This window comes from Fundulus heteroclitus, unplaced genomic scaffold (genome assembly GCF_011125445.2).
Source record: "Fundulus heteroclitus isolate FHET01 unplaced genomic scaffold, MU-UCD_Fhet_4.1 scaffold_98, whole genome shotgun sequence".
Lineage (NCBI taxonomy): Eukaryota > Metazoa > Chordata > Actinopteri > Cyprinodontiformes > Fundulidae > Fundulus > Fundulus heteroclitus.
The window spans coordinates 143757-166667 of record NW_023397450.1 but is presented as its reverse complement, the minus strand read 5'-3'; the positions used below and the strand labels follow the sequence as shown (position 1 = coordinate 166667).

Sequence of the window (22911 nt, the reverse complement as noted above, 5' to 3'; positions counted from 1 at the left end):
TACAAACGTAGCATCAGGAAAGAGCAATCTTGAACTGGTAGGAAATGGGGAATTAAGCGTTACAGTTGAAATGTTAAATTACCAAACTAGACTACAAGTCATGCTAAAAGGTAATGAGTCTGGTTTGGTTTAAAAGAACATAATTATTTCGAGAGTACTGCAAAAAGATGACAGAAGAAGAATGTGTAACTGTTATATGGATTCAAGCCATCAAATGTCAACATGGGATCAAGGGAGCACTAATTGCAAAATGAATGTTTGAAATACAAATTGCAGCTGTACAATTAAAAGCAGACGCGATAGCCTTCCGGATTTACAAATCGTATGGGTTGAAATTAGAAGATATCACTACTGGTGGGAAAGTGGACTCAAACCTATTTTGGAAATTACCACATAAAGAGGCTTAGACAGGGGAAGTCTGTTGTCCCTCCCCCCGCCACCACTGTTGCTTCTACAACCGCAGTAGATGTGATGAAACGTGCCGTTTCACACCTTTACTAACACTGAACATCCTCCTAACAAAGACAAGAGTGATTAGTGTTTAGCTAGTTTTTGTTGTACACAGCGCAACACTTTTACAACACATACAACGCATTTATGTAACTGTCACCCTATAAAAGGGACAGTGAGGCTCATGTTGTTGGAATTTTGCTAAACACACTAAAGTCTGGTTATTTACCTTCCTTAAGCACACACTTTAAAATAAACACCCTATAAGGATGACTCAGACTCAGAGATATTCTTTAACACTTTAATCTAAAGAAGGCAGAGACATGATTAAAAGGGTCCACTATGGCTGGAAGCTTATGTGTAAAACAGATTCATACAATTATGCAATCATAAACAAGGCTAGAATAATTCTCTTTACTATAGCATCAATACCAAGTCAACCCCTAGAGAGTTAATAACCTGCATCTTTAAATACTCCCTGTGCCAATAAACCTGAATGAATAATTTCTCATTCAGCTCTGCAGAGGAATGTTAAAGAGCCATTTATTTGATTCCAGTGTGATGGAGGACAAATGGGTCTAAAAGTTGCAGGATGGAAGTAATCAGGACAGATCTGTGAGGCAGACAATCCTGATTTCTCTCACTCAGCTGAGTTCTCCTACAGTTCTCCAATTTTGCATTGTTCTGTTAGCTGTGACACCATCCAGGGGGCACACATTTAATTCATATGTTTTGTGCTTATAAATTCGGATGTGTACTTGTGAAAACATTTTTCCACCTTGCAACCCAAAATCTCTGATTGTTCAATCTGTGTGTATCTATAGATAAGAATTTATGTGTAAAAAAGATTTTTTTTTTAAACAAGTTTTAATATTTTGTTAAGGTCTGTTTACAAAAACAAAGCAAAAATTCACATGCGAAATTCTGCCAAAAATGGAGGACAGCGGAAACACTTCTGCGGCTCAGGTAGGTATAAATTTATAATTTAGTAGAATTAAAACAAAATCGTTCCACAAATGTGTTTTTATGACCTTCAACTCTCAAACAGAGCACAGTCCCCTTCTTCAACATAGACTCTTCTTTAAGGACTTGCAGCTCGAAAGAGCACAACCCAAACAGCCAAATCAATCTGTTCTCTGACTGGATTTGTAAATTTGTAATTGACATGACATTGACCAAACAGCTGAGGGTATGAAACATCTGGTCAAAATTCAAGCTCGCACGTGAAACTCACACGTAAGTTACAGGACTAGAACACAGAGTTTTACACACAGATTTTTGCTTTTTATTTGTAAATAGACCTAAAAAAAACACATTTTAAGATGTTTAAAAATGTGTTGTGCTGTTTAGATATTAGCAATTAACAATAATAATAAAGTGTCTTCCAACTCAATGAAAAAAGCAATAATTGCAAAACTAAAAATAAGAATAAGTGATATTGATGAGGTTTATTTAAACTTGTGACGGTTCATTGAATGTTCCTCTTCCTCTTACATCAAAATCTCATTACCTGTTTTTCTGCCCGTTTAAAAGATGATAAATTGTCCTGTTACTCTGTACTCTTTTAATAACATATGAAATCACCTTACAACACAACCAACTTTTTTGTCTGCTTAATTTCATTCAAAAGACCTAACTTAATGCAAATTTACTGTAGCTTTCTGTTTCCTAAGGAAACACTGTAAATGTAACTGAACCTCTCCCTCCTCAGTGGTTCCTATTAATGTCTGTTTAAATCTTCTCAATAAAGTCGTCTCCAAAGTCGATCATTTTCCGCAGGGCGCTCAGGGTCAGAGTATCGACATCATCTTTCAGGTCGATTTCATGGCTGTAGTTCTTCACAGGAAAGATGCAGTTCATTGGGATTCCCACTGCTGCACTAAAGTCTTTCATCTGAACATTGAAAACGAGTCATAGTTACATTCTGAAATGTTTTTGTCTCATGTATCTGACCAAACTGACTGAAACTCACCTTTTTTTCCACGAGCTTGCTCATGTACACATTTTTCAGGTCTTTTTGAATTTCACCGCAGAGTCCATCAATGTTAGTCATTATGGCTATTTGAGGAATTCCTGCAGGAAAAGAAACACAAATAAATGTTTATTGTATTGTTTTCAGTTTTAAAGTGAGAGACAGAGAATGCAGTTAAAGTTTATTTCTGGATCATTCTGTGTAAACTCACCCAGCTCACTGGCTGTTTCTCTGACGTTCTTCATCTTCTGCAGAATTGATGATTTAATCTGTAATGCGTTGGCAGAGATCACACAGACCAGCACATGGACTTTGTCATCAGCAGAGGGGGTCGGGTTGTAGCCTGGGTCACGTTGAGTTAGTGGAGAAACTGGGTTGAACTGGAAAAGAGCATAAAAGAAACAGCATGAAGTAAATTTCTGGTTTTTGTATTAAGTGATTCATCCATTCATTGGTGTAGATTTTCCAGAATGGGTTTTTGCAGCTGTCACACCTTGTGACCCTCCTTTACATGTCCTTGTAAAGCCAGCTTGATGTCATTTTCATGAACTCCTCTGTTGTCCCCCTCTTCCAGACCCATCATGTCGATGAAGACCACAGGGTAAATTGTCTTTGAGCTTCCTTGTCCTTCGATGAATTTATGAGTCTGATACTGAAACACAGGAAAAATGTTGATCCAGAAAATTCCTTCTGCTGATTGGCTAGATCTATCAAGGCATCAATTTGCCTACTGAGCTGCGTCTCGGTGTATGAATGTGTGCGTGTTAGTGAGAGCGACTGGGTGAATGTGGCTGTAGTGTACAGCATGGCTGGAAAAGCGCTATATAAGTTCAGTCCATTTACCATTTACCATATCAAACCAAAACTAAAAGACAGGAAACAGGAAGATGGTCAGAGCAGATTTCCATGTATGTAGGTGGATTTTATGAACGCATAAATATGAACTTGATGTCATGATTTTAGGTTCTGTCTTAGTTTTTGATTACGTTGGGTTTTATTGTGGGTTGATTTTGTTTTAGGTTCTAAGTTTATCCGACCTGCTCAGACCTTTTCTGTCACCAGTCTTAGTTCAGTTCACCTGCCAGCATTCTTTTGTCTTCCTGTCACTCCCCTTCACCAGTCACCATCCAATCGGCTTCAGTTTACTCCCAAGCACTTCCCTGTTCCCGATTAGCTCCACCCATGTCAGTAATTAGTTTCACTCCATTCACCTGATCACTGCCTTACTTATACCTGCCTCTGCCCCCTGCAATCGGCCACATCATTGTTTGCTTTTCCAATCCCTATCGGTGAGTCTTGTCCAGCATTCCCTGTTCCACGTTTGTTTGCCTGTTTAACTGACCACTGCTTGAGTTTATTCTGCCTGCCTGTTTCCTGATCAGACCTAGCTTTGGATTTTTGAGTTAGCCTGTCCCCTGTTTTTTTAGATAGTTTTATCTGTGACTGCTTTTTGTTATTTTTGGTTATTGGACACATTCTTCCCCTTTTTGGCCTTATGCCGTTTTTGTTTTTGCATTTTAGTAAATAAATGATCTTTCACTTAACCTCTGCTTGTCTGGTTGAATACTGGGTCCATCTGTCTCTGGTTCATGACACTTGATCTAGATTCAGTGTTCAAACAACAGCTGAGCAAATCCAGAACAATGCAGGATTGACTGGGTTTGGTAGATGCACAGAAACATCTTAGTTTCCCTACCGTTGTGGTGAAGCTTTGGTTGGAGAGGGTGGCACTGGTCAAAGCAGGAGATGATACCCGGCCCCGAAATACGTTACTGACAGAGTTGATTAAACTGGACTTCCCAGCACCAACAGGTCCGTACAGGAGGACTCGAAGGTACCTGATGTCATCTTTTGCGGGCTTGTATTCCTGCACATATTGACGATCCTCCTGTACTTTACTGGGAACAGAAAGTACATCCCTTAGTTCTGTCCTAAAACAAACAGGACCCAACAGCAAATAGTAAGTCTAAAAGGGTTTATATATATATATATTATATATAATATATTATATATATATATATATATATATATATATATATATATCTATCTATATATATATATCTATATATATATATCTATATATATATATAGGTATATGTATATCTATATATGTGTATATATGTCATACTATGTATATATATATGTGTATCTATATATATATATATATATATCATCTCTATATATCTCCTATCTATATCTATCTCTCTCTATATCATCTCCTCTTCTATCTCTCGTCTCTCTCTATATCTGTGTCTCATATCTCTCTGTCACCTGTATATTTGTGTGTCTCTCTCTTTTACCCCCGTATCTTATATGTCTCTGTTTCTGTGGGGGGGGGTGTGGGGTCTCTCTCTCGCTCTCTCTGTCTCTCTCTCTCCGATACTCTCTCTCTCTCTGTCTCTCTCTCTCTCTTCTCTCTCTCTCTCTCTCTCTCTTCGTCTCTCTCTCTCGCTCTCTCTCTCTCCTCTCTCTATCTCTCTCTCCTCTCTGAGGTGTTTGTGTCTCTCAGCATGCTTGGACTCTGGTCCCTGAGTAAGACCCTAAGACCCTTAACCCCAGATTGTTCCCCTGGCGCCGCACATGGCAGCCCACTGCTCCCCGAGGGTGATGGGTTAAACGCAAAGAACAAATTTCGTTGTAATGTATGGTTCAATGATAATACAGACAATATTATTATTAATTTTATAGATATAAATAATAAAAAGCAATTGAGTAAATACAAATATCTGCAAAATTATCACTTTTGACTTGCTTTTGATCACTATTAACATGTTTTTATCATATCTGTCGAAATTAATTATTCTTACAGGCTGACTAATCATTGTTCAAACGACTAATAATCTTTATTTAATTTCTTTTGCCATTGCACAGAAAGTTGTTGAACATTTCAAACATGTTGTTCATCCAATTTCAAAATATATTTTTTGTGTTTCCATGAAAATGTCAATAAATAACTTTTCTAAGCTGAATCTTGTTTGATCTGCTAGTTACAACCAATGGCAAGCCTGTTCTTCACGGTCACGGGTCACTCACAGTTGAATCCCATGAACGCCCACTTTACAAGAATGTTTAAACCAGGATACAGGACCAGCATGAGGTACATACTGTGTCTACAAAACTGCAATACATGGAAGGTCAGCGTCGTGGAAGAGAGGTGAGGACGCGTGGAGGAAAGGGACAAAACCGGGGAAGAAGAAGAAGAAGAAGACATAGACAGATTCCTGATAAAATCAGGGCAAACCTTGTGGAACTTGTGGTAAATCATGGCCTCACAATGGCTGAGGCGGGTCAAAGGGTGCAGCCAGGTGAACAGAACAGGTGAGCATACTGTAATTTAGGGTTATTCATAACAAACAAATTTTTTCTGCACTATCATAGTCATACAAGAACCTTGCATTGAGACATGACCTTTTAACCTTTCACATGTAGACTTACAATTTATTATAACTCTAGCTAAGATTTGGTGTTGCATTGTGTGCTGTAGTGTAATAGTAAAGAAAAGAGTATTGTATAAGAGTACTGTAAAGATTTAGCATGTTTACTTTTTTTGCACCTCAAAAAGGATTGCAAGACGACTAAGAATAAGTCCCCTTTTAACGCTGCAGCAAAAGGAAAGCATTTGAGCAATGGTGCTTGCAAACAATCCTTTTTTTCTCTCTCTTTATGGCGTATCCTGGATTTAGAGGCCAGGGAGCCACTGAAAACATTTGTATATCTTGATGAAGCGGGATTCAGTTTCTCTTTGCAGCACTTTCGGTTTTACAGTGTTTTCAGTTTCAAAATTACTGCAGTGAGGTTTACTGAGCCAAAGGAAGTTTATATTTGTTGTAAATCTTCTTTTTTTCCAGTTGCACAATACTGTGAACAGTTGCAAATATACAGTATAAAGTGCATATACAGTGTCTGGATTCTTATTTAATTCTAGTTTTCAAAATGCCATGCATGGTAGATAATGCTGTCTTGACTCTACATGACATTGGGAAGCACTTCCAGATTGATTTATCACAATGAAAACATGTTCAAACCATTTGATTTGATTGTTCAGAGATGCGGGTGTCATAATTTGTCATTTTGACGACGCTGACACTTTCATTGACATAAACACTTGCTTTTGAAGAAGAAATTATCCATTTTGATCAAAGGACCTGCGTTTGCAGCATAAACTACCCATTTTGAGCTACTGACTTGATTTTGTGCAAATTACTTTATATTTTGAGAAAGTGACTCACTTTTGCAGGTTATCGACCATGTTTTGCAGTTTACACTAAATGTTTAGAGACACCTTAGCAGTGGTCCAAACTTCAATACCGTTGTGAAAAATGCACCAAAGCGACTGAGAAAAACTGTAAGAAATTGATTATGGTTCTGACAAGTTTACATATGGATCTCCAGCAGGTTTCTCTGGAGGAAGAATCTCCCTTGATCATTTGACCAGTGCCGTCATTATAGATGGTGGGGTGTTCTCCTCTTTGTCCAGTGCAGCTGTTTTCACCACCCTCCTGCCTTGAACATGTGACTTATAGTAAACTCTGCAGCTTAGCTGAATCCCCAGCATGAACTTTCGCTTTCAGTCTGCAGTTTAGGCAGGCAGCCTAGATAGATAGATAGATAGATAGATAGATAGATAGAAAGAAAGGGGCTGGTGTTGCTTCAGATAAGCTGCAGAGTTTACTAAGCATCTACATTTGAAAAAAAGGAGTACACAGAGCTGTCTTCATTGATATCATGTATCTACATCTTGGCTAAGATAAACATATTGAGAGGTACCTGTAGATCTTTATGTCAACATTTTTGAATTTACTGTTAGAAAAAACTATTGTATTACAAGTTGATATTGAAGCTTTAAAAGAGGATATTGTTTAATCAGATAATGTATTTTTCTCTATCCTTCACTCAGTGATCATGTACTAACTACGTAATGTAGTTCCACCTAAGGAGGTCTTTAGATTTTCTTTGTTAACCAGATTATATACCTGACTTAAAAATATCTGAAACAAAGATGAAAGTGAACATAAATAGTTGGTCACAGCCAAAGCTGCGGTAGTCGTTTTGTCTTGGAGAGAAACAAGGTTAAGAAAATAATATGGTGTCAAGTGTATCAAATGTAGAAAGAAAACCTGAAGTCATTGGCAGCAGCAGCTCAGCCAATGTCCACCAATAATTGTTGTATCATGTATATATGAAGAGAGTGTGCAGCAGCAGTAGTTCCAGGACATAGTTCAATCATATCAAATTATATCAAATCAAATATTAATGCATATCTGTAGAGCAATAGTTTTACTGTACAATAAATCAAAAGAACAAAGCCAGCTCCAAATCAAATCCACATGAGCCAAATTCAAAATGCTAATTTTATTAACCTCAAATCTCAGGTGTGACCTTTCTTAATTAACAATTTCTGGAGCAGTGTAGAGTTCAAAGCTATATGGACCTGCAGTCGAGGCCTCGTTATGTTTATCTCATCCTGGAAAAACAGCAAGATATACACATATTTGTGATAAATTTTATATCCATCAATTGTAATTTTCATTATAATAAAGGATTTAAAAATGTTATTTTGCTTTAGATACGAGTGCACAGCTTGGATGCTGTGACTTGATCATATCACTTTCATCTTGGGCAGTACAGGGCTGTCCATAGCGTATGTAGGGTATTTAATCATATGAGTTTGAATTTGATATTGAGGTTTTTTCTTTCATTTTAAAAGGTGACATTGTCCAAAGCCTCTATTTGGATTTACCAGAGATGGGATAGATATGAATCCCCATTTCACCTTTTAAATAGTAAGAAAATGAACGCTTGATCGCTGTCTTTGTTGCCAGAGAATGTGGAGGACAATCATGATCTCTGCACTAGTGCTGGTCTGATCCCCCAAAGTCATTTCCTGCCAGACTGTCAATCATTGCTTTCCAGCTGCCTTGTTTTGCGTCGAATGTTCCCTGACTCAGTTTAAACAACAGTTGTGCCACCTGTGCCCATGTTGTTTCACATTATTTAATTGGTTCCGACTGCTGTCAATCAAATGTGCTGACGTATCCAAAGCCAATATCCACAAGTGGAAAATGAAATAGGTTAAAAGATTCACAAGGTTTTCTCGCCCGAGTATTGAGGATGGAGAGTCAATGCTAGCACCTATTCCAGTTACGGTTAATTAAATAGCGTTAACAGAGCTGGTCTGTTGTCTATAAACTGAGGTTGGCATGTTATTAGTGATGTGCTAAATAAGCTCCCCTTGTTTAACTATGGGATTAGAGGCTCAAAACAGATGCTAGCTTTATTGTGTTGTCCCACCTGAAACAACTGTGAAGTGATTTTTGAGCAGCTTTATATTTATCAACAGTTTGGGCCAATTACAATGTAGTTTTGTGGTTTAAGGCGCAGGAGGACACGTGTAGCTGCTGCTATCACATCTGTTTTGTAAGAATTCAATGGGACCAGTCTCAGATGGGTAATATGCAGAACATAGAGTGCTCCACATTATCAACCTAGCTTTCCAGGTTACTAGGCTTCTTCACATTACTAAACTCAATGATTTGTGCGGTTGTTTGTGCTCTATTGTAAGGTGCACCTGGGTGACCTCCAGGTTGTGTCGTCAAATTTGGACAACCTTCATTCTATCTTCAAAACCATACTTTCACATAAAAAGGCACATTGCATACATTGCAGCATAAAGATAACTCAAACCATTGACACCATTATGCTGAGTGTAAAGAAAGTAGTACCAGGGTGGTAGTGATTGATCTCTGTCATCCACCAGCATCCGATATGGTGTAAAGGAGCCCTAGCGTGAATTTGTCTGTGCAGCATTGTTAAGATCACAATATTTTGTAAGTGTTGCTAAAAACTCAACTAAAAGACAGAGAACGATTAAACAGACAAGATTCATGAGTTTGATTGATGAGGTTTATTCAAACTTCCTCTAACATAAAAACATTCCAATTAACCGAACATCCCAGATATGCTTAACATTACATTACATAATGTAGCAACTACTTATTTAATGTACTATTAATAGGAAAAGGCAAAGCGAGTTTATTTGTACAGCTCCTTTGAACACAGTGTCATTGCAAGTGCTTCATGTGGAAAAATGACTAGAAATGACTACAATAAACAGTCTTTAACGTCTTTTTCTGCTTTATGCTGAGTTCTTTTTACCTCTTAAGTCCAGAACTGGAGTCCAAACTTGAAAAGACCTAATTTAACAGAACTTAATGAAGCTGTAGCTGTGTCCTGTGGATATAAAGTATATGTAAGTGCACCTGTTTCACCTCAGTGTTTCCTCTAAGTCTCTGTTTAAAATTTTTCAATAAAATCGTCTCCAAAGTCGATCATTTTCCGCAGAGCGCACAGGATCAGAGTATCGATATCATCTTTCAGGTCAATTTCTTCGCTATAGTTCTTCACAGGAAAGATGCAGTTCATTGGGATTCCAACTGCTGCACTGAAGTCTTTCATCTGAACATTAAAAACAACTCATAGTTACAGTCTGAAACATGTTAGTCTTATATCTTTGACCAAAACTCACCTTTTTCCTCAGGTGTTTGCTCTTGTACACGTTTCTCAGGTCTTTCTCGATTTCACCACAAACTTCATCGATGTGCGTCATCATGGCCATTTGAGGAATTCCTGCAGGAAGAAAGCTTTGAAAGGTTAAAGTGAGTGACAGTGAATCCAGATACAGTTTCTTTCCAGATTACTCTCTCTAAAATCACCCAGTTCACTGGCTTTTTCTCTGACGTTCTTCATCTTCTCCAGAACTGATGATTTAATCTGTGAAGCATTTATAGACATCACACAGACCAGCACATGGACTTTGTCATCAGCGGAGGGTGTCGGGTTGTAGCCCGGGTCACCTTCAGTTAGTGGAGAAACTGGGTTGAACTGGAAAAGACAAAATAAACAGCATGAAGTTTAACATAAACCAACACCAATTTGGTTGTTATATAAGGGAGTGAATTAATGAATTAATTAATGCAGATTTTCCAGAATAGGTTTTTGCAGCTGTCATACCTTGTAACCTTCCTTCACGTGTCCTCGTAAAGCCAGATTGATGTCATTTTCATGAACTCCTCTGTTGTCCCCCTCTTCCAAACCCATGATGTCGTTGAAGACAACAGGGTAAAACGTCTTTGAGCTTCCTCGTCCTTTAATGAATTTATGAGTTTCATACTGAAACACAGGGAATAAAAGCTTATCCAGAGCAAATTACAGCTGATGCAGTGACTTTCTTTTATTTTTTTAAATTAAAGTCTAGCAAAACCTTAACTAATCGATGGGAAACAGGAAGTAGTTGAGAGCGTATATCTTTATGAACACAGAAATTTGAACATGATCCAGACTGACCTGCTCTGGTTCTGTTCTACAAGTATTTTATTGACATAATAGCAACATTGATTTGGTTCTGGAAAATACACAGATGCATCCTATTTTTTTTTACCTTTCGGGTAAAGCTTATGTCAGAGGTCATCGCACTGGCCAAAGCAATATTTGACATCCGTCCTCTAATGACGTTACTGACAGAGTTGATGAAACTGGACTTCCCAGCTCCAACAGGTCCGTACAGGAGGACTCGAAGGTACTTGATGTCATCTTGTGCAGGCTTGTATTCCTGCACATACCGAAGATCCTCCTGTTTTTTTCTGAGAATCCAAAGTGCATTAGTTAGTTAGTTCTACGCGTAAGCAAAGACTTAACAGAAACCATTCAGTCCAACAGGATCCAAAACCAAACAACAGCAGAAGAATTTAATAAAACAAACCTTAATCTCTGTAATTCAATTCTATTCAATTTTATTTATATAGCACCAATTCATGATACATGTCACCTCAAGGTACTTAATAATGTCAAATTCAATCAGATTATACAGATTGGTCAGAAAGTTTCCTCTCTAAGGAAACCCAGTTGATTGCATCAAGTCTTGACGAGCAGCATTGACTCCTCCTAAAAGAGCATAGAGCCACAGGGAGAGTCGTCTTCATTGTCCATGGCTTAGCAGCAATCCCTTTTACTGAGCAAGCCTGAAGCAACAGTGGAGGGGAAACTCCCCTTCAACAGGGAGGAAAAAGCTCCAGCAGAACCAGAACCAGGCTCAGTATGAATGGTAATTTGCCTCGGCCCACTGCAGAGCCAAATAATAGAGACAAAAAAGCACAGAAACACACATTGATCCAGGAATCCTTTCTATGTTATATGGTAATGACAGATGATCTGTCTCCCCTGGATGATGCCACAGCTCACTGAACACCAGACCAGGTGTATCTACTATGAAGAAAAAGAATGACAGAACAAAAAGTTAAAAGCTGAAATAACAAAAATAATCTAAATTGGAGAAGAGTAGGAGAATTCAGCAGAGTGAGAGAAATAGGCCCTGATGTCCTCCAGCAGCCGAAGCCTATAGCAGAGATTGGAGCAGCAGAGATTATAAAATCTAACAAACAACCTAGAGAAGTGGTTCTTAGAGCATCTGGGATGCAGCAGTCTGTCACTAAAAGTTATCTCCAGCTCTGCAACAGCTCCATGCATGGGGTGGGAGACATTGTCCATCAGGGATGGAATTTTTCTTACAGTCCTTCTGTCTCCCACCACCTGCACTTGGTCCAGGGAGCATCCCAGGACAGAGCTGGCTCTCCTGCTGAGTTTATCCAGCAGTTCCTCTCGCGTACAGATAAACCGCTGCTCCAACAAACCACACTGTAGAAGATGGCTGATTCCACCACAGAGGCAAAGAAGATCTTCAGGAGCGCCCCCTGCAGTCCAAAAGACCTCAGCCCCTCAGCATCTAGAATCTGCTTTGACCCTTCCTGTAAAGAGCATCAGTGTTAAGGGAGCAGTCCAGTTTATTGTTCAGGTGAACACCAAGGTACTGAAAAGAGTCCATTATCTCAACATCAGTTTCCTGGATGTTCACCTGTGTCAGTGATGTGGGTCTACATCTCTGAAGGTCCAACACCAGCTCCCTTGTTTTAGATTTTTTATTTTTTTTTTTACATTTATTTATCAATAACAGATTTTTGTATTTATTATTCTGATTACAGCTCACATTACAATTAGGGAGAGTTCTCAAAATGCTTAATCTGGCTCTCATTTTTTTGTTTTTATAGAACACATTTTTTTGTTATGACCATACCTACAGCTATTTTAGGTCCATCTTTTCAGAGTAAAACATCAACTGAGATTTCCATTGTTTACTAAAGATCTTAATAACATATAGTTATGCCAATAAGTAAAAAATAAGTAGTGAACTGAAACGTGGGGTTTTCAGCTTTCCTACACCTGGAGCGACTTCCTCCAGCGATGACGAAGCAGCAGGGCAGGGGGCTGGGTCAACTTATTAATAATATTCTGGACAGGTTGACAATGCCTCAAGAAATAGCTGATTTTAAAGGTATACTATGCAACCGGGGTTGATTTTCCAGCGAGGCTCCCACCAGAGGGCGAAAGTAAAAGTGCACTGTCGTAAAGATGCTCAGCTGTTCTGGTTTCTCCATCAAGCCAGGCGCGGTTGTTTTGATCTTAGCAGACAGGCGAACGCAACGAAAAGTGGAAAAAACGGCAGTACAAACAATGACTAACACAGTGAAAGTATGAACATCAAGCTTCCCGCAGCGCTATCTTGGCGAGGCGGCCGGCCGCCGCCTCGCCAAGCAGCGCCAAGCAGCGCCAAGCTGCGCCCGCCGCCGCCTCGCCAGTTTTATTATTATTATTATTTTATTATAATTTTATTTTTTTTTTTATGTTGGCGAGACGCTACCGCCACCGCCTCGTCAAGCCGCCGCAGTAGCGTCTCACCAACATAAAAGAATCAAACAAATAATAATAATAATAATAATAATAAAACTCGATATGCTTGCATGTTTATTTGACGTTAACACGCGGTTCTTTGTTGTTGCTTTCACGCGTGCATATAGTGAATGGCAGGGCAAAAACACATGGAGTTCTCGCCGTAAAGCGAGACTTCTGTGTGTGCGGGCCGTGAGCTCTTGCAATTGCAAGTGCGGTATTTCCCCCACAGACCACCAGGGCGGCCGAGAAAACCTTTGTTCGACCTGAAATGACTCATTTAATCATCCAAAACGGTATGAAACACATTAATTAACTGAAAAATGTTGCATAGTATGCCTTTAACATGTCAGATTGTACCTAATAACACATATCAGCAATATCATTACAGATACACACTATGCAATTAACACCAAAACAAACTTTATAATTGTATGTTATATGGAAACTATAGGCCCGTTTACACTACACTTTTTTAACCGAGCCGAGACCAGTCCGAGCTCGTAACTGAGATAACTCTTGTGTGTAAACGGTCAGCAGACTGAACTGAACTGCGCTAAACATAACCGGACCGCGCTAACTGCAGACCAGTTCCTGAGCAGATCTCGGCCTGTTTTTTTTTTCTGGCCCGGTTTTCTGATGAAGAGCGCATGAGCAGAGCGCGTCATGCCCTTACAGTCAGCTGACTGTCCGCGGGTTTTCCGCCGTGTCTGGCTGCACGTCCCGATTCACACTCCATTCAGACAAATTTCAGACATCCATAATAATACTAGCTTCCTTAGCTTCCAGTGATGATTCTGCTTAGCAGTGTGATGAGCCTCAGCGTCTGTCATTGTTTCCGGCGTCTGTAAATCCTTATTAGACGTTCGTTTGTCTCATCGACTTCCCAAAAAGCCGACTTTCTCAAGTAAATTCACCAGTGTTGTAGTAATCGAGTCTGAGACTCGAACTCGAGTCCGAGTCATTAGCTAAATTTAGAGACTCGTGACTTGACTTGGACTTGAGCACTGATGACTCGAACTTGGACTCGGACTCCTACATTCAGATCATTCTGACTCGGAAATTGAGAGAAAGACTCAACTTTTTTTAAATCATTAGGCTATAATTTTAATATGTCATTAGAATATTATTTGGTGTATGATTTTAATATCTAAATGTCGTACCGCGCACCTGACGTCACCATCTCATGAGCAACGCCCCTTGCCGCTAAGGAAGGGCAAACAGTGTGAGAGCGCACGTAGCAACCAGCCGTTACACATGCAACTGATACAACGATATAACCGACTTTTTAGCTGTTAAACTTTCACAAGAGGATGTCCAGGCGCCCATTTTACTGGTAGAACTGTGGAACAACATACCAACGTTCAGCTCAAACGATGGCTTGAGTGTCGAGGGCTCGGAACGGGCCAAGTTGATAGGAAGGTAAGTCGTTGTTTTTCTCCTGCTCGGCGTTCATGGTGTCATTGGCCGTTTTTTCTGTTTGTAGTCACCGTCCAGGAATCGGTATAAATTTTCCGGCCGCCGAACAATTTAGTCCGGTCCGGTGGCCAAATGCATTATCATTATCCAACGGCTGTATCTCCTCGCTGCAACGACCAATCTGCACCATATTTGTTGTGAGTAATGGGGGAACGCTGCCCAACGCGTTTGTGGGAATCGCCCGGTGGACGGGCGAGGAAAATGTGTGACAGCATCTGCGGTGGCGGGCACCGCGGCGGTGCGCGAACCCCGCCCGCCGGCCAGAGCCGTGGCGGTGACCAATAGGCCGGAGCGCGCTTGGCTGCGAGGGCCGATCGACGCCGCTTGCGGCTTTAACATCCTTCATATGCGGCCTGTCAGCGTACCTCGAGTCGCTGTTGCACGTTCCATAACAACAATGTTTAAAAACCATGATTAGGAGACGTCTTAGACTTGGAAAAAGCGGTAGTTTTACCGAGTAAAACCAAGGGTAACTACAGCGAAAGAGTTATTAGTGCAATGGAATGTTACTGCTTCGTGTCATACATCACACGTCACGGCATGTTCCTACAACGAACTTGGATCAATAGTGACTCGACTCGGACTTGACTCGGATGAGTAGTGGACTCGACTCGGACTCGACTCAGATTTTTTTTTAATGACTTGGACTTGACTCGGACTTGAACACTGGTGACTCGAACCTGTACTCGGACTCGAGGCATAGTGACTTGACTACAACACTGAAATTCACCAATGGTTGCCTTCTTCCCCTGACTCTCCGCAAACACCAAAATATCACAATATCAAGCATAACATCCTGAATGTTATGGGCGCCGCTGTTTTGTTTTGCTGCTTCCGTCTTCAATCTCAGAGAGCGGTAGTACCGCAGATCACCACTAGGAGGCGAGGAGCAACCAAGGAACCGAGACAAGCTTTGTGTGTAAACGGGTTGGCTTGTCTTGGATAACTGATCCAAGCTCGGACTGGTCTCGGCATGCCTCGGATTTTAGGTGTAGTGTAAACGGGCCTAATGAGCTCCATTGGAATTTTAATTACACCATCTTCTATCCAACTGAATTATTTTGTGCTACCCTGAAGAGCCACCCCGGCCCCACTACTTTAGGTCTTCCTTTTCCTTGTATGCCTGCTCTTATCTTAGGCCAAACATGAGCTTTGATCCCACCACCCTATTATAGTTGGTGTTTAACTTATTGGATTGTCTCATTCATTTTATAAGACTTTTAAATCCTCCTAGTAATCTGTTTGTAGCTGAATGATTTGAACTGGATTCCTCCTGAGTGACGATGGTCCACTTATGATTAGTTTAAAAAGAAATCAGTTATTTGAAGTTTATATCTTTTTGTTTTAGGTTCAGCTTCATTGTACTTTATGATTTTGTTCCAGCCATCTCTTACCTGATCTATGTCCTTCCTCCATTTCCTGTTAACCCTGTCATGGTTTAGTTTTGATTCGGCTTTGGTTTACTATTATTCTCAGTTTTTCCACCTTGTTTGGGTTTTAATTTGTTAAATTTTAGTTTCCTCCTTCCCTTCCACTCAGCCTTCACTCCACTCTCCTTGCAGTCAGTCACACCTGTTAGTAATTATTCAGTCAGATGCATTTCACCTGTTAGTCTTTCTATTTAAACCTCCCTCTGCCTCACTTTAGTGCTGGTCCATCATCATACTACACCTCTCCATGCCAGTTCCCGTTTTGCCTTGGAAGCTTTGTTTTGCTCCTGTTGTAAAGGTTAGTCCTGCCAGTCACTCTAAAGACTGTTCCTTCACTGTTTGTTCCTGGAGAGGTTCTGCTCTGTGTCCTGGTGTCTCCAGAGTTCTGCTAACCTGACTAGCCGCCCTGGAGAAGCTCAGCTCTGTGCCCTGGTGTCTCTCAAGTTCTGCTAACCTGACTAGCCGCCCTGGAGAAACTCAGCTATGTGCCCTGGTGTCTCTCAAGTTCTGCTAACCTGACTAGCCACTCTGCGAAGACTCGGTTCAGTGCCAAGCCTTCCAGCTTAGCTGAACTCTCTCTCCAGGCTGTCAGCTCCTGCCTTCACCTGCATCCCTGAGCCTCTGTAGTTCAGCATCTCTGGTTTCACCTCTCATCAATCATCTACTCTTCAATAAACCTCTCAAACTTTTATCCTGTGTGTGTGTTCTGAGTTCATCGTTAAACAAATCCTGACAAACCCACAATCCCTTTTGGACCAAACTCTGACCAGAACCCAGCCAAACACAACAGAACTTCATGTTGAGAGCTAATTCACTTACTTCATCTGTCTTTCTTTTTTCCATTGAGCTCTGAAGCCCCAATTTTACATTTCAACAGAGGAAACGGACTGTTTCAGAAAACTCACCCCCATTGTAGTTCCCTCCACGGTTCATCCAGAACTGAACAGAAACAGGAATTATTATTCTGCAAAGATGACTGAAACATTTTCTGAAACAAAATGTAATTACTCACTTGGAGACTCAGCTGTTGGAGCTTTTTCAAAGAAAAAAACAACAACAAAAGAACATTAATTTAACTGGTCCCAAAAAGGTTTCTTCAATGTAATCATTCACAAATATAAAAAGGAAAGTGTCCAATATTACCCAGACTGAGACATTTGAATTCTTTACTTTTCATTTAAATCAGTTTTAGCAACAGAAGCAGAGGATAAATTATTTGCTACCTTAGGCAGAGTTGGGTTTGATACTAACTTACCAAAAGGCTTCCTGTGGTTGTCTGAAGGAGTAAAGGTAATAGACAAAAAAAAAACAGTGATGATGGTGATAGCTGATTGGATGAGCTGCTCATAAAGAACTAAACAGATATTGTTAATAGGGTTTATAGGTTAAAAAGCTTGTTAGAATCTAACAAAAAGCAGATAAAAATCCTGCTAATATCTAGGAAAGTCATCTAAAGTAAAATGCTCTCACCCGGAAACAACTCCAATACACCTTTTGGATATTGAGCCATTTTGTTTCTGGTGCTCTTCTGCAAAATGAATCAACAGCAGCCCTCTCCCCTCTTAAATCCCCTGCACTGTGGAACCACGTGATTTCTAATAAGTCCCTTACTTTTACTTTCACTTTCTTTGGTCTCTGCACTGCAGTGATAAATGTTTTTGTACTTATTAAAGTGTTTGCACTGTATGTATTTCCATCTTGTATTTTTTTCTGTAAGACTGTGAAATTACCAGTTTGCTGTAAGTAAAGCAGACTTCAAGGAATATAAAGAAAATTCAACACGTTAGTCATCCAAGATACTGTGTTTTGCATTACTTATGTTGTGCAATCAAGCCATGAGGAAAATGATCAGAATGATTCAATATTATTAGGAATGGAGGGTTATATGGACTAGATCAGGTTTTTCAGGGGTTCATGAACCCCTAGCCCCCAGAAAACTGTGCCACTGTGCCTATGACGCTTTTTCACCACTATGACACCAGCTATTTTTGTGTCATAGTTTGCACCAGCTTTTCAAACATGCTAAATATATACGCAGAAATGGCATCTGCAATCCATGTCAGTTTTGGTAAATCACATTGTGTACATTAACTGATAACATTTGTAATCCTTCCTTCTAGTCTTTTGTTTGTATACTAGTGTTCTCCAACAAATATATTAACAGAAGGTATTTGCATTTCTGAGATCTATTGGTGGCTTTAGCATTTTTTTTATTATGAGACTAAAAGGTTGAATATTAGTGTGTCATACTTTTTAAATTTCACTTTGTCCTCAATTATGAAAGCTCTGACTGTCTGTCTGTCTGTCTATTTATGTTGTCAGCCTGCCTGCCTGCCGGTCTGTCTAAACTGCAGACTGAAAGTGAAAGTTCATGCTGGGAATTCAGATAAGCTGCATATTAGCTGCAAAAGCAAGTGTTTACATCAATGAAAGTGTCAGCGTCGTCAAAATGACAAATTATGACACCAGCATCTTTGAACAATTAAATGAAATAGTTTGAACATGTTTTCATTGTGAAAAATCAATCTGGGAGTGCTCATGTAAAGTCAAGACAGCATTATGTACTATGCATGGCATTTTGAAAACTAGAATTAAATAAGAATTCAGACACTGTATATGCATTTCATACTGTATTTTTGCAAGTGGAATAAAAGAACATTTACAACAAATATAAACTCCCATTGGCTCAGTAAACCTCACTGCAGTAGTTTTGAAACTGATAACACAGTAAAACCGACAGTGCTGCAAATCAGTCGTGGACACCAAGATGCTCCGTCTGTCTATCCAAATATTTTCATCATCACAGAGAATATCAGCACTGTCAATGCACTGAGGAAAGTATCTTCTTGAGTGCTGAATCCACCCTCTGCAGGACTCTGCTGTGATGTCATCACAAGCTGCATCCATGGCTGCTAGCAGGGTCATTCGGAGATGTGGATGCCGGTGATATATCTACGAACTCCAGGAAGAGAAAAACTCATCAAGAAGACCTGTCATGTTCTGCAAATCACTGCCTGACCACAACAGAGTGGTGGAACTTACATTATCCCAAACTACTAGATATGTGTTGTACGGACCCAGACGGAAAATATGGGTGTGGATGCCTTTTTCTGAGACTGCTGCACACATTATAATTTTCCCTCCTCATTGGCCTGGGACATCAATGTTGGCTCTCTGTCCAATGTGATTTTTTCCATCCCTTTTGTCAAACTGAATCCCGCTTCATCAAGATATACAAATGTTTGCAGTGGTTCCCTGGCCTCTAAATCCAGGATACGCCATAAAGAGAGTGAAAAAAAGCATTGTTTGCAAGCACCATTGCTCAAATGCTTTCCTTTTGCTGCAGCGTTAAAAGGGGACTTCTTCTTAGTCGTCTTGCAATCCTTTTTGAGGTGCAAAAAAGTAAACATGCTCAATTTTTACAGTACTGTACTACAATACTCTTTTCTTTACTATAACACTACAGCACACAATGCAACACCAAATCTGAGCTAGAGTTATAGTAAATTGTAAGTCTACATGTGAATGGTTAAAAGGTCATGTCCCAATGCAAGCTTGTATGACTATGATAGTGCAGAGAAAATTAGTTTGTTATGAATAACCCTAAATTACAGTATGCTCACCTGTTCTGTTCACCTGGCTGCACCCTTCGACCCGCCTCAGCCATTGTGAGGCCATGATTTACCACAAGTTCCACAAGGTTTGCCCTGATTTTATCAGGAATCTGTCTATGTCTTCTTCTTCTTCTTCTTCCCCGGTTTTGTCCCTTTCCTCCACGCGTCCTCACCTCTCTTCCACGACGCTAACCTTCCATGTATTGCAGTTTTGTAGACACAGTATGCGTCTCATGCCAGTCCTGTCTCCTGGTTTATACATACTTGTAAAGTGGGCGTTCATGGAATTCAACTGTGAGTGACCGTGAAGAAGAGGCTTGCCATTGGTTGCAACTAATAGGTTCACCTTAGAAAAGTTATTTAGTGACATTTTCATGGAAACACAAAAAAATTATTTTGAAATTGGATGAACAAAATGTTTGACATGTTCAAAAATGTTCTGTGCAATGGCAAAAGAAATTAAATAAAGATTATTAGTCGTTTGAACAATGATTATTCAGCCTGTACAAGAATAATTTATTTCGACCGACATGAGAAAAGCAAGTTAATAGTGATCAAAAGCAAGTCAAAAGTGATAATTTTGCAGATATTTGTATTTATTCAATTGCTACATATCTAAAAGTATATGCCACTGGATAAAACAAACATCAAACTGCCACTAGGTTGCGCCTAAACAACTAAGCGTTGTGGAGGTTGCACTGAGTGTTGTGTAAAGTTTAATTCTGTTGCGAGAAATGCACCAAAGCGACTGGAAAAAAACTGTAAATTCTGTGTCATTACATTTAATTTGCATAATTTACTGTTAGGAAAAAATATAGATCTCCAAATGAATATTAAAACAATTTTACTCAGTGAACATATCCTTATTTGCCTTTGAAGGGACAATAAGCAAAATTTCATTATTTTAGGTAAAGAGCTAAATGTATCGGAATATGGTATGGCATTACACACCATTTTTCAGTGCTGTTCTCCAGTCTCTTGTTTGCAAACCTGGGCTAGCCACCCGTGCATGAACATGCATCTGAATGTTGTGGGCTAATTGCTGGAGTTTGAGAAGCAATGGACCAGGCATTGGCTGTTGCGGTTTTTATTGATTGCTTTGACCTGAAGAAAATGGCAACCTTGCTTTAGCTGTGGTAGTCAAACAGAAACCATATGTTCCAAGCTCTTAGAAACTTCTTGATCGGTATGAAATCACTGAAGCACCCGATTTACACTTCTTTACACAACTTTTCAATTTGCAATCAAATTTTATAAGGCTTGCAGTCTGCAGGCCTTAAAATGTGCCGTGTGTGTTGTTCTTTGTAAGCATGGATGGTCTAAGGCAGATGAGTCAGAGTAAAAGGTAGATGGCTCAGGGAAAAGGAGTCTGTGTGCGAGGTGGAGGTGTAGCTGGAAGGGCTAAAGTTACAGATGAAATTCGAGCAACTGTGGTAAATCATGGCCTTTCACTTGGAGAGGCTGGACAAAGAGTCTAACCTGTTCTCAATAGAAACACGGTCGCATCCATTGTAAGTTTTTTGACTGGAGAACAGGTAATGTTGCTATACAGTTTATACAGATATATCTCTATCTATTCCTATAGAGGAATTATTCAGTGCATGGAGATTGAAGGTATATGATCACTGCCCCTATGAGCAGATCCTTGCTCAATGCAATGACTGCTGCTGCCCATGATGTAGACGCAGAGGCACGTCAAGGATGGATCAGGCATGCAGGAAGATTTTTCCCTAGCTGCATCACAATGAAAAGTATTGAGTGTGATAAAGATGAGGCCATGATGTCTATTCGTCAAGAGAGAAGAGACAGCTCTAGTATCTTCTGTTGGAATATTTCATTTTTAGCCACAATCTGTAAAAAGAGAATGAATAATCAATAAAATTTGGATCACAGCAAATTTGATTCTGGATCCATTTTTTGCAAGAAGGCAAATTTGACTACAAATGACACTGACATGTAAGCTGCGTACAGTCATTGGCTGCAATGAACCAGCAATTCTGCACTGATTCACATTGAGTGTGGTATTTTGTATTTTCTTGTCCCTTGTGTAATGAATGATTGAAAGGGCTCAAACATTTGTGTGCAAGTTGTGTTGTTTGAGGGCAAAATTTGTTTTTGCTTCATATATAAATGTTTTGGCACAGTTGGAGCCTTTTGCAAACAAAATGTGTAATTTTGACCATTTTTGCCACTGTTTAGGCCTCTGCGTTAACTGTTTTGAACTGCTGCGTCAAAGCAATCAATAAAACTGTTGAGGCATGTCTCCAGTAGCCCAGCTAACAGAGTTAAGCATTGTTTAATGCAGCTTGGAGGGCTTGTGAGCTGCCCACTGTGATCTTGTATATTAAGGGGATTCTCTTTGTGGCAAAAAATTTAAAATTGAAATGGATAACTGATCTGGTGCTTAGATTTTGGAGGTGAAGAGATGCATGCATGTTATGTTCCACAGACAGTCCTCAAAAGCTCACCTACTACATACATTGTGCTTATTGTGTTTCCTTTCCGGAGGTCTGTTAATGTTTCACGTGATCCAGATTATATAGCTCACTTATAAATATCTAAAACAAAGAAATAAAAAGAAGAAAAAAAATACCTCACTCAACAGACTCAGTAACATTAGGGACAGACCTGGATATTTGGGTGTCCTAAGCAAAATGGTTTTTTTTGGTGCCCTGCTTTACCCTATACAAATAAAAATACTCAACACCAAATGATTTATTAATTTACATACCTTATGAACAACAACATCAGGTACCATCATTATGCAGACGACACACAGTTCTACATCACCATGTCACCAGAATATCAACCAATAAAAGTACTGAATAAATGCTTAGAAGAAATCAATGCATGGATGTGCTAAAATTTTCTTCAATTGCATAAAAGCAAAACTGAAGTAATTATTTTTGGACCAATACAAGCATTAAAAAATGTGTGCACAGCTTCAGTGGCTTCAGCAAGGCACAACTGATAAGACTTGAAATCTGGGTGTAGTGATGGATTCTGACCTGAACCTCCAAAAGTATCTCAGTACAATTACAAAGTCGGCTTTCTATCACCTGAAAAACATTTCCCGGATCAAAGGACTAATGTCTCAGCAGGATCTCAAAAACTAATCCATGTGTTTATTTTTAGTCGACTAATTCACTGCAACGATGTTTTCACAGGTCTGCCCAGAAAGTGGATC

The 22911-nt window shown here is 39.7% G+C and overlaps 2 protein-coding genes across 3 annotated transcripts; both read right to left on the bottom strand.

The window, feature by feature from the left end:
• Positions 1-1936: 1936 nt before the first annotated feature.
• LOC110367814 (interferon-induced protein 44-like) lies at positions 1937-6671 on the bottom strand. The gene is made up of 6 exons (XM_036135024.1): positions 6652-6671; positions 4119-4353; positions 2916-3074; positions 2634-2802; positions 2423-2523; positions 1937-2343 (listed from the first exon to the last, which is right to left on the bottom strand). Exons 1-6 carry the CDS (start codon positions 6669-6671, stop codon positions 2182-2184), a joined length of 846 nt encoding a protein of 281 aa, XP_035990917.1. The 3' UTR covers positions 1937-2181.
• Positions 6672-9307: 2636 nt separating this feature from the next.
• On the bottom strand, positions 9308-17623 carry LOC118562580 (interferon-induced protein 44-like). 2 transcript variants are annotated; one of them, XM_036135013.1, is made up of 9 exons: positions 17581-17623; positions 17366-17386; positions 17123-17143; positions 17016-17049; positions 10860-11061; positions 10433-10591; positions 10135-10303; positions 9948-10048; positions 9308-9877 (listed from the first exon to the last, which is right to left on the bottom strand). In XM_036135013.1, exons 1-9 carry the CDS (start codon positions 17618-17620, stop codon positions 9716-9718), a joined length of 909 nt encoding a protein of 302 aa, XP_035990906.1. In that variant the 5' UTR covers positions 17621-17623; the 3' UTR covers positions 9308-9715. The 2 variants fall into 2 exon arrangements, with proteins under 2 accessions (XP_035990906.1, XP_035990907.1); XM_036135014.1 differs by lacking the exons at positions 17123-17143; positions 17366-17386; positions 17581-17623 and adding an exon at positions 13377-13378 and having other exon boundaries at positions 17016-17037.
• Between the last annotated feature and the right edge of the window lie 5288 nt (positions 17624-22911).

Coding starts and splice junctions, on each gene's coding strand:
- LOC118562580 (XM_036135013.1), bottom strand. CDS start 17,620: ATGGCTCAATATCCAAAAGGTGTATTGGAGTTGTTTCCGG. Junction 17,144..17,365: donor CAACCACAGGAAGCCTTTTG/GTAAGTTAGTAT, acceptor TCTTTGAAAAAG/CTCCAACAGCTGAGTCTCCA. Junction 10,304..10,432: donor ACGTGAAGGAAGGTTACAAG/GTATGACAGCTG, acceptor TGTCTTTTCCAG/TTCAACCCAGTTTCTCCACT.
- LOC110367814 (XM_036135024.1), bottom strand. CDS start 6,671: ATGGTCGATAACCTGCAAAA. Junction 3,075..4,118: donor ACCAAAGCTTCACCACAACG/GTAGGGAAACTA, acceptor CCTGTGTTTCAG/TATCAGACTCATAAATTCAT. Junction 2,344..2,422: donor GCAAGCTCGTGGAAAAAAAG/GTGAGTTTCAGT, acceptor TTCAATGTTCAG/ATGAAAGACTTTAGTGCAGC.